Here is an 11,446-nt window from a genome sequence, read left to right as displayed (position 1 = left end):
GCAGTGTCTTTCCTCTGCCCCCATTGTTTCAGTAAATTAGTCATTCATAGCCACTAATGCCAACTTTATTGATACATAATCCACTCACTTTATATATCATGCAATCCACTCACTTAAGCTTACAATCCAGCAATCTTTAGATGGTTGGCAGTACATCACACCATCATATAACACCTTCATTACTTCCAAAAGAAATACCAAAGGCATCCAAACCTACTCATTTGTTTCCACCTTCACCCCAAACTTTCAGTAACCACAAACCCGTCTGACTCTAAATTTAACTCTGATGGGCATTTTGCATAAATATAAGTGGAAGGTGTGTGGTCTTTAGGAACTGGATTCATTCACTTGACATGATACTTCTATATTTAAATATAATTGGATCTTGAGCAGTTCCTAATCTTTCACACACCTGAAGAACATTTTCTTGGGTGAATGTTACCATCACTTTACCCATCACCAATAAACATTTTGGTTATTTCTACTTTAGACCCACGGTAAGGAAAATGCTATGAACATTTATGTACAAACACTTGTGCGTGGACACAGTCTAGATTCTCCTGGATGTATCCTGAGAGTGAGAGAGGAGTGGGGAGCTATATATAACCCTTTCATTTATTGTATTGTTGGACTGTTCCTCCAGTCCAACTTGCACAGTAGACTTTGTAACCATGGACACTGTTTTGAGAGTGAACCATGAGGATTCTAGTTTGACATGTAATAAGTGGAGGCACACATCTGTCCATTTGGACAACGCTACTCCAAAGGGGCTAGCACCTACATCATCTCCACTGTTATACCTAGGCTGGTTTCTGTGCCTTTGCTCTAGGCACATTCAAAGGGTTTTAGATAAATCAGTCAGAGGAGTGTGACCAGACTCTGGTTCTGACACTGAAACCTAGTGAATGTAGGCAAGGTTTTTAGGCTCAGAGATTTCTTGACTGCCTCACCTCCAGGTTCAAGGCCATGTAATGTAATAGAGGGGGCTGGAACCTCTTCAAGCATGGAGTCATGGTGACCATGGTCAACTACTTACTCTTCCTTGGAGACTTCCAGAATAGTAAAACAGGAACCACTGTTTTTCCAGAGCCATGTGGAGAAAGGTAAGTGAGAATTTGTCTCTAGTCACTTTACCCTTCTTTTCTAGACCACCCTGGGGCTTCACTGTGGCCAGTGTCATTCCAGGAGAGGAGGAGACAGATTTCAATAGTGTCCCATGGATAGCCTCAAGCTACCAAACTGAGTAGTCCCTGCTGTTGGAGCCAGGCCCTGCTCAGAATGAAGGTCTGTAGCTTTCATTTGGGCATTGTTGACATAAGTGTGTAATTCGTGAGCCCTCTCTATACCCTGAAGACCCTTTGCTCCTTACTCAACTTCAGAATTTTGTAGCTTACTCAATACAAAGAAATACCATGGTAGACAGGCTTCAAGAGACTCTCCTCCAAATGAAAGTGTCTCACTTCATCCGTGAAGAGAAGGAAGGGACAAAGAGGAGAATGCCTTTGTCATTGGGCAGATGCCTTCTTTATGGGTGTGTATGCATGTGAATATGTTTGTGTGTGCATGTGCACGCTCACAAATGTGAATGTGTTTTATGACGGGGAGTGTTGAATTTCTTTTATTGTTTTTTTACTTGTCAAAAACAGATTATAAACTGGGCCTGGTGGCATGTATACGTTTATAACCTGAATTACTTGGAAAGGCCAGGACAAAGCTCAATCTGGACAACTTACTGAGGTCCTGTATCCAAAACAAAAGGTAAGGGCCTGGAGAGATGGCTCAGTGGTTAAGAGCACTGACTGCTCTTCCAGAGAACCCAGGTTTGATTCACAGCACCCACATGGTGGTTCAAAACCATCTCTAACTCTAGTGGTAAGAGAGCCAACACTCTGTTCTGGCCTCCAGGGGCACCAGGCACATATGTGGTGCACTGATGCACACACAGGAAACATCAGAACTTGGTCTTTGAAGGGAAACTTCATTTGCTCTAGATGTCCCCCTACCCCAGAACTGGAGTTCCTATCTATGCTCATGCTGAGCCAGAAGGTACTATGGAGGAGGTACTATGGAGGAGGTACTATGGAGGAGGTACTATGGAGGAGGTACTATGGAGGAGGTACTATGGAGAAGGTACTATGGAGGAGGTACTATGGAGGAGGTACTATGGAGGAGGTACTATGGAGGAGGTACTATGGAGGAGGTACTATGGAGGAGGTACTATGGAGGAGGTACTTTGGAGGAGGTACTATGGAGGAGGTACTATGGAGGAGGTACTATGGAGGAGGTACTATGGAGAAGGTACTATGGAGGAGGTACTATGGAGGAGGTACTATGGAGGAGGTACTTTGGAGGAGGTACTATGGAGGAGGTACTATGGAGGAGGTACTGTGAAGGAGGTACTATGGAGGAGGTACTGTGGAGGAGGTACTATGGAGGAGGTACTATGGAGGAGGTACTATGGAGGAGGTACTGTGGAGGAGGTACTATGGAGGAGGTACTATGGAGGAGGTACTGTGGAGGAGGTACTATGGAGGAGGTACTGTGGAGGAGGTACTATGGAGGAGGTACTGTGGAGGAGGTACTATGGAGGAGGTACTGTGGAGGAGGTACTGTGGAGGAGGTACTATGGAGGATGTACTATGGAGGAGGCTGAGAACCTAGTCCCTGTCACTCACATTTGGATTGCTTTCTAATTGCCAGGACTCAGTGTTTGATGGGCAACTTCAGTTTTTCAATGAATACCCAGGATAAAAAACAAAAAACAAAAACAAACAATCAAACAAAAAACAAACAAAAAAACAGCCCAGCCAGTTGGGGGCAAGCCCATTGTTTAGAACTAATGACTGTGGTGAGGGTGGCAGCTGAGACTCAAGAGCATCTGGAAGTAAGGAAGCCTCCGCAACCGGGTCACATTTTGGAAACACTGTAGAGACATAGCGGGAGCCACGGAGATCAAAAAAAAAAAGAGCAGAGGGGAAGGACCCTGGGGCACAGTGGGCGGTAGAAATGCAGAACAGTATGCTTGCCCACACTCAGGACTAGATAGAGCTTCACCTCGGGCAGCAAGGAGGCCTTTGCTTGTGTGCCTTGAAGAGATCCTCTTCCGGCAACCAGTAGATTTTAATGGCATCATTTGGGTGGATTCCCTTTGATATGAAATCCTGGTTCATGAGCATCAAGTCTCCAGGAAAGCCAGTGATGGGGAAGAGGTTTCTGTTTGTGAGGCCCGTGATATGCCGCTCCTGTCTCTTCACAGGAAGGAAGGTTTTCCGATCATTACGATGGCATACTACACACTTTTTGGTTTCTTCTGACTTGAAAACCACATTCAATGTGACTTCTCGTGTTTTTGTGGGGTCAGACTCGGCCTCCCCTTTCTCCCCGCGACTGCCTTTATAATTGCTGTCCCTGTCATCACCATCTTCTCCCTCTTCACTGGACTTGTCTGCACCTGGGGCACTCAGGTCCGCTCCGGAGTGCAGTGTGGCGTTCCTGAGCCTTTCAATGTATGCAGAAAACTGGTTTTTTTCCAGGGCCCGTGCCAGCTTCATTCTTTTGATGTGCTTCTTGACACCGATCACCTCTCGGCGTGGTGTTTGGAACTCCTCAGCAGGCACAGACACCTTTGCTGTCCATATTTTTTCCGGGGGTCCACACACAGCACAAGAAGAGGGGTCTCTTCCCAGCTCTGCGGCCCTTTTATAGTCTTCAGACTGCTCCTGGAGTTCCCGCAGCATCCTCCACTCTCTGTAGTGTTTGTCAGCCAAAAATCTCCTTGCTGCTATGGTGTGAACACCACCGAGTTGCTGGAGGTGGAAAAAAGATGGTTAAAAATCTCAGTACGTAGAGGTAGGCAGCCCCTGCAATGAGAATTAGCTAGTTCCTGATTCTCCCTTTGCTGCTAAGAGCGTGTGAATCTCTATAAACGGGAAAGAGGCAGAAGTGGGGAAATAAATAGGCCTGGGTTCAAAGCTTGGCTCTCCTGTCATCCTCTATACATTTGAGTATTTTTATTGACCTTATAGAGGTTATTGAGAAACCTCAGAAGATATGGTGTATGAAAGCAACTGTGTGTGTGTGTGTGTGTGTGTGTGTGTGTGTGTGTGTGTGTGTGTGTAAGAGAGGAAACATTTACTCCGGCTCCCATTTTGAGGAAACATAATTCATGATTCTCAAAAGAAGGCACGGTGAGTGGCAGGGGGCTCTGTGGTAGAGAGGGTCATGAAGCAGCTTGTCCCCTCTCAGAGGGTATCATCATCAGGACAGGAACCAAGGCCAGGCAAAAGTCCAGAGGGCTCATCCTATGAGTGACCCCACTTCCTAGAGGTTCCATAACTTCTCAATACCGTGCTACTAGAGACCATATGTTGAAGCACTCGAGCTCATGGTGCACACAGCACACTCCAGCACAGCTCAGTGCCTGGAGGAAGAGCTGAAGACCCCGCCGCTTCATCTTTATCCTAGCTTTGCAGTTTACCCCTTATCTTTGCTTTTATCATTTTTAATATTTTTGGTTATTATTGATTTTATTTTTTATTATTTTAATTTTTGGATTATTTTTTAAAAAAGCCAAGTATTAAAACACATGAGTTTGAGGGGGACATGTCACACTTAAAGTTCAACATAGTGCCAGGTAAGAAATACTTAAGAAATGACAGTTTCATAATTTATTTTTATTTACAGTTCTCTCTCTCTCTCTCTCTCTCTCTCTCTCTCTCTCTCTCTCTCTGGTATGTGTGTGTGTGTGTATGTGTGTGTGTGTGTTGCTTACATGTGGGAGAGGATTTATGAATGCACATACACCCAAGATCTAGAAGAGGACATTAGGTATCCTCCTTCTCCTGTAACTTATCTCCATATTCAAGACATAAACTCTCACTGAACTAGAAACTTGCCATTTTGTTTAGGCTAGCTGGACAGCAAGCTCTAGGGGCCACCTGTCTCTAGTCCCCAGGGCCAGGGTCATAGGCACACATGCAGCTGTGCCTGGCTTTTTTATATGGTTGCAAAGGACTCAAACTCAAGTCTTCTCTTATACAGCAAGTGTACAGTTCTCTTGTACAGCAAGTGTACTCAACCACTGAGCCGTTTTTCCAAGCCCTGCTTGTGGCTGTGCTTGTGAATGGGACATTCAGAGTGTGAAGTCCACCACTAGACACAGCCAATGCAAGCTGTTGTGGAAGTACCTATTTTTGTGAATTTTTAACCCTAGGATCCCCTGCCTCTGCAAGAAGACTCCAGAGGAATTGCTGTCCATGCAAAACTTGAGGGTGCTTACTAGAATTTCTTGTTCCATTGGGGAATATTTTCCAAGGGCAATGCGTGGGTCTGATTTGTAGAATGCTGTCCATATCCTAGAAGACAGGGACAATGAGTTAGAGCTCTAGAATGAGCCTTTCTAGTCTCTTCTCACAGTGAGAAGGACACAGATCTTTAACTAGGTTGAGGCCGCATAGGAAAGGACTGGGTACCTTAAGTCATACTCACCCTAAAGGTGACGGAGTACAAAGGTCCTCTTTGTGGTGTGGGAAATCCTGAACTATCCAGGGATGGCTGTTGCTGGGGATTCTGGATGGCTTTCTATTATCTTGCTCTCCCTCAGCTGTGGTCCCTTCCTGAGCCTTTGAATGGCCTTCTCTCTGGCTTTTATACCTCTGTAAGCGGTTTTCCCACTCCTTAATCATGTTCCAGCAATAGGTTAGGGCAGGAGGTGTTACTGCCTGGAGTTTGTATCTGAGACAGTTTAATGGGGGCTGAAGGCACTGTTAAAAGCACATACTGTGTCATAACTGGCTTAGCTAAGGCCTCATTGTGAAGTCTGCACCTAAGGGTTAGATGACCTTTGGAGTGAAATAGGCAGCAGGCTGGAGCCCAGAAAGAGACTTGCCAGAGTGAGGCTGGAAGTGAGTATAATTGCTCAGTTATTGGATGAAGAAAAGTACTTCATTGATATCTATTTAAGGTGGGGGTTTTTTGGGATGGGAGTAGAATTGCTTTTTTCTTTTCATAATTTCATATAGATTTTCTTTCCACATTTCTGGTTAAATAAATTATGAATATTTACTTCTATTCTTAACATATCTATTTTTTTAATCTTATGTATATGCTTGTGTGCCAGAGTGTTTGTATGGGCCATGCATGCAGTGCCTGCAGATGCCAGAAGAAGGTATCAGATCCCCGGAGAGGGAGTTAGAGATGGTTGTGAGCCGCCAGTGGGTGCAGGAAAGAGAACCTGGGTCCTCTTCTGCAAGAGTAGCAAGTGCTCTTAGCCGCTGAATCATCCAGCCCTACCTTTTGACTTTCTTAAAGTGAATGGCAGTTCCTTTGTTTATGTCAGGAGCACTCTAATTACTGATATTTCTCTTTATGGCTAATGCTTTCCTTGCACTGTGAAAGAAATTGTCACCTATCCAAGGCAGGGCTGATACATTCATATGCATGTAATTAACTCTAGGATAATAAATATCATTTTCTTACCTCATTTTATACTTCTTTTAAGTATATTTCTAAGTTATTTTTATAATGGTTGTTAAAATATATGTGTTTATGAACAAGACAAAGGACTCTCTTCTCTGTATCCACAGTTGTCCCTGAAGACTGGGCTCTTGCTCCCTCAGGTAGATCTTGTAGTTTATATCAACTATTCCTTTCATTACTGCAACAAAGCACAGAAGAAACTTGAGGGAAGAGGGGTTTGCTTTGGCTCATGTTTTTCACAGTAAGGAAAGCTTGGTGGAGTAGTCCAGTCCAGGGTGGTGGGAACTCATTGTGGCTGCAATTTCTCAGATCAGGAAGCAGGGAGCTCAGACTGGAGCCAGGATATAGATACCACCTTCAATCCCACCCTGGGCAACTCATTTCTAGCTAGGCCCCAGTCCAAGAGTTTCTATAACATCCTAAAACACCACCACTGATATATCACATCTGGGACCTGCGTGTTCACATGCAGGAGGCTATCAGGGGCATTTCTCACCCAAACCATTAAAAGATGATTCCCTAGGACCACCTGCCATTTAGGAGACTAAACAATAGGCTCCTGGGTTCCCCTTCTGATATTGATTCATATACAAATATGATTTTACATAAGAATCATTGCTAGCCTTTCCCTGGTTGGTTCATTTGGACACTGTCCCTTACCTCCTCAAAGGCTCCTGTGAGAGTCTGTGCGGTGTTTTGAATGGGATGTCAAAGCATCGTTCTTTTGTGTGTGTGTGTGTTTCTTCTTTTTAAATTTTCTATATTCTTTGTTTACATTCCAAATACTTTTCCCTTTCCCAGTTCCCCCTTCCCCATATGCCCCATAAGCCCTCTTCTCTCCACCCATTCCCCAATCACCCCCTCCCATTTCTCTGTCCTGGTACTCCCCTACAATGCTGGATCAAACCTTTCCAGGACCAGGGCCCTCTCCTTCCTTCTTCATGGTAATCATTTGATATGCTAATTATGCCTTGAGTATTCAGAGCTTCTGGGCTAATTAATATCCACTTATCAGTGATTGCATTCCATGTGTATTCTTTTGTGATTGTGAAATATCATTTAGGATGATTTTTTTCCAGTTCCAATCATTTGCCTAAAAATTTCATGAATTCATTGTTTTTAATTGCTGAGTAGTATTCCATTGTGTAAATATACCACATTTTCTGTATCCATTCCTCCATTGAGGGACATCTGGGTTCTTTCCAGCCTCTAGATATTATAAATAAGGCTGCTATGAACATAGTGGAGCATGTGTCCTTATTGCATGCCAGGAAATCCTCTGGATATATATACCCAGGAGTGGTATAACAGGGTCTTCCAGAAGTGTCCAGGTTTCTGAAGAACCGCCAGACTGATTTCCAGAGTGGTTGTACCATCTTACCAGCAGTGGAGGAGTGTTCCTCTTTCTCCACATCCTCGCCAACACCTGCTGTCTCCTGAGTTTTTAACTTTAGCCATTCTGACTGGTGTGAGGTGAAATCTCAGGGTTGTTTTGATTTGCATTTTCCTAATGACTAATGATGTTAAACATTTCTTAAGGTGCTTCTCAGCCATTCAAATTTCTTCATGTGAAAATTCTTTGTTTAGCTCTGTACCCTATTTTTTAATAGGGTTATTTGGTTCTCTGGGGTTTAACTTCTTGAGTTCTTTGTATATATTGGATATTAGCCCTCTGTCGGATGTAGGGTTGGTGAAGATCTTTTCCCAATTTGTTGGTTGCCAATTTGTCCTTTTGACGGTATCCTTTGCCTTACAGAAACTTTGTAATTTTATGAGGTCCCATTTGTCAATTCTTGATCTTAGCACATAAGCTATTCTCAAATTCATCTGAAATAACAAAAAACCCAGGATAGCTAAAACTATTCTCAACAGTAAAAGAACTTCTGGGGAATCAGTATCCCAGACCTCAAGTAATACTACAGAGCAATAGTGTTTAAAACTGCATGGTATTGGTACAGTGACAGGCAAGTGGACCAATGGAATAGGATTGAAGACCCAGAAATGAACCCACACACCTATGGTCACTTGATCTTCGACAAAGGAGCAGAAAACATCCAGTGGAAAAAAAGATAGCCTTTTCAACAAATGGTGCTGGTTCAATTGGAGGTCAGCATGCAGAAGAATGAGAATTGATCCATTCTTATCTCCTCGTACTAATCTCAACTCCAAGTAGATCAAGGACCTCCACATAAAACCAGACACACTGAAACTAATAGAAAAGAAACTGGGGAAGACCCTTGAGGACATGGGCACAGGGGAAAGCATTGTTCTTAAGCATTTGAATACAGTGTCACAGTTACTGGCAGTGCTGGAGGATTAGGAGGTGTGGCCTTGCTAGAAGTAATGTATCAGGGAGGACAGGCTTTGAGGTTTCAAAAACCATACTCCATCATCCCTAGCTTAATATCTCTTTGCCTGCTGCTTGTGGTCTGAGATGTGAGCTCTCAGCTGTTCTCCCTGTCACGCCAGTCCGCTGTCATGCTTTCCCACCATCATGGAGATGGACTCTTATCTCTCTGCAATGGAAACCCCCAATAAACCCTTTCTTCTCTAAGTTGTCTTAGTTGTGGGGTTTTATTACATCGTTAGGAAAATAACTAATGTAGTCTTCTTTTAGTGTCTTGTGCTGTTAAGATCCAGCACAAGGCACGAGCAGTGCCTTCCTGAAGTATAGGCAGACGTTATGCTGGCTAGTTTTACATCCAGTGGACACAGGCCAGAGTTGTTTAAGAGGAGGGAGCCTCAACTAAGAAAATGACTCCGCTAGAAGGGGCTGTAGCTATTAATGATACTCTGTTGTGCTCACAGACAGGATCGGAGCATAACTGTCCTCTGAGATGCTCCACCCAGCAGTTGTTTGTGCATAGACATACAGCCAAAGATTAGACGAAGCTCAGGAAGTCTTGTGGAATAGTAGGGGGAAGGATTGAGGGACGTGGAAAGGAAAGGAAGGGACTCAAGAGGATCAACAGTGTCAACTAATCTGGACTCTTGGGGGCTCTCAGAGACTAAACCACCATTTAAAGAGCATATAGGGATGGGCTGACTCCACCCACATATGTATAAATATTCAGCTTTGTCTTCAGGTAGAGGAGGCAACAACTGGAGGGAGGCTGTCTCTGACTCTGTTGCCTGGCTACAGATCCTTTTCCCCCTAACTGGGCTGGCTTGTCTGGCCTCAGTGGGAGAGGATGCACCTAGTCCTGCAGTGACTTGATGTGTCAGGGTGGGTTGATATGGGGGCCTGCCTACCCATTTTCAGAGAAGAAAGGGAGGAGGGGGCTATATTAGGGGAAGACTGGGAGAAAAGGGAAGGGGTTCGATAGGTATGTAAATAGAATTTTTTTAAAAAGTAAAAATATAAATGGGGCTGTAGGCAAGCCTGTAGGGCATTTTCTTAATTAGTGATTGATGTGGAAGGGCCCACCCAGTTGTGAGTAGGGCCATCCCTAGACTGGTGGTCCTGGGTTCTATAAGAAAGTAAGCTAAGCAAGCCGTGAAGAGCAAACCAGTAAGCAACACCCCTCCATGGCCTCTGCATCAGGTCTTGCCCCCAGGTTTCTGTCCCGCTTGCGTCCCTGTCCTGACTTCCTTCAGTGATGAACTATGAAGTGAGAATATAAGCCAAATAAACCCTGTCCTTCCCAGCTTGTGTCTGGTCATGGTGTTTTCTCATAGCAATAGTGACCCAGAACACATGGTTCCTGGTTCAAGAGACTTGAGAAGGCAAGCATTCATCCTCAAATTAGGGCCAGTGTTTTAGTTTCTTTTCCCATTGCTGTGATAAAATACTCAAAAGCAGTTTAAAGGAGAAAGGGTTCGTTATAGCTCATAATTCAAGGTATCATCTATCATGTTGGAGAAGAAAGGAAGCAGGGGCTTTAAGGAGCTGGGCATATGACATTCAAAGTCATAGAGAAGTGTTCCTTAGTTCCCGTTCTCCAGCTCTGCAGTCTAGGATCCCACCCAGGGAATGATGATGGCCATAGTAGGCTATGTCACTACTCCCAAGGCGGTGGGACCTGGGCATAAGGAGCTGATAAATGAAGCAGACTAAAGTCTCCTGCAACAGCCAACTTTACTCAGAGTAACAGTCAGTTTGTGTTCTGAGGGTTAAGGGAGTTCATGTGGTTACTGTTCACTTGCGTTCAAGCTGTTTACAATAGTAAAGACAAGCCATGTGTGACGTGGCCAAAGCCATGTTTTTCCATAGAGGCACACAAAGGATAAACAGTTGCCCAGATAGCAGCAGCAAGTGGTAATGACTAATCTGAAGTCAACTTACTCCTCTCTGAGACACCTGGGAGGAGCATGAAAACACATTCCAAGAACAGTTTGGTGTTTTGAAGAAACGGAGGTCCTAAGACTCTTGTCCTGTTTTCTTGGAGTATTCTCATGAGCATTCAGAAGTCTCCTCACTAGACTCCACTCCTGGACCATATCCCTACAGGGCAGGTCTTCCTACCTCAAGATATACCCTTCTCCCCCCACCCCCATGCTCAGATGCCCACATTCCAGGTAATTCTGATTCTGTCAAGCTGACAATTACCACTAACCATCACAGTTAATAAAGGAACATTTTAAGACTCCAATACTCCCCTAAACATGTTACTAAATGTCTGATATTAAAACCCTAATGCATTAGTTGAAAGTTCTGGTGGGTTTTGATATAAGGTCCATAATCATGACAAAGATTTACTTTAGCATGGTGGGAAGGCATATGTGTGCTAACAATAGTTCTCTGGGCGAAGCTGTTGTGTTTGACCATAAAAATTTGAATCCATTTAATTTGAATTTTAGATATATTCCATGTACTTAATGTTGGGACTACTTCATTTTTATTGAACATTCCATTTTAGCAGAAAATTTTTCATCTTGTTTGGCAATTCTATCTCTGGACTGGTGGAGGGCTTAACAAGGCTGATGCACAGTACTTACCCATTTATTTGGTGTAAATAGTCCCATGGTG

At 44.0% G+C, this 11,446-nt stretch overlaps 1 protein-coding gene across 1 annotated transcript; it reads right to left on the bottom strand.

Moving 5' to 3' along the window:
* Positions 1 to 3,050: 3,050 nt before the first annotated feature.
* On the bottom strand, positions 3,051 to 5,684 carry C1H10orf120 (chromosome 1 C10orf120 homolog). The gene is made up of 3 exons (XM_052197032.1): positions 5,488 to 5,684; positions 5,279 to 5,354; positions 3,051 to 3,806 (listed from the first exon to the last, which is right to left on the bottom strand). Exons 1-3 carry the CDS (start codon positions 5,682 to 5,684, stop codon positions 3,051 to 3,053), a joined length of 1,029 nt encoding a protein of 342 aa, XP_052052992.1.
* Positions 5,685 to 11,446: the final 5,762 nt, after the last annotated feature.

Source organism: Apodemus sylvaticus, chromosome 1 (assembly GCF_947179515.1).
Source record: "Apodemus sylvaticus chromosome 1, mApoSyl1.1, whole genome shotgun sequence".
Classification (NCBI taxonomy): domain Eukaryota; kingdom Metazoa; phylum Chordata; class Mammalia; order Rodentia; family Muridae; genus Apodemus; species Apodemus sylvaticus.
Note: the sequence above shows the minus strand (reverse complement) of the source record. Positions and strands in the feature narration are given on the sequence as shown.

Coding starts and splice junctions, on each gene's coding strand:
- C1H10orf120 (XM_052197032.1), bottom strand. CDS start 5,684: ATGATTAAGGAGTGGGAAAACCGCTTACAGAGGTATAAAAGCCAGAGA. Junction 5,355..5,487: donor TGTACTCCGTCACCTTTAGG/GTGAGTATGACT, acceptor CCTGTCTTCTAG/GATATGGACAGCATTCTACA. Junction 3,807..5,278: donor CAATGGAACAAGAAATTCTA/GTAAGCACCCTC, acceptor TTCCACCTCCAG/CAACTCGGTGGTGTTCACAC.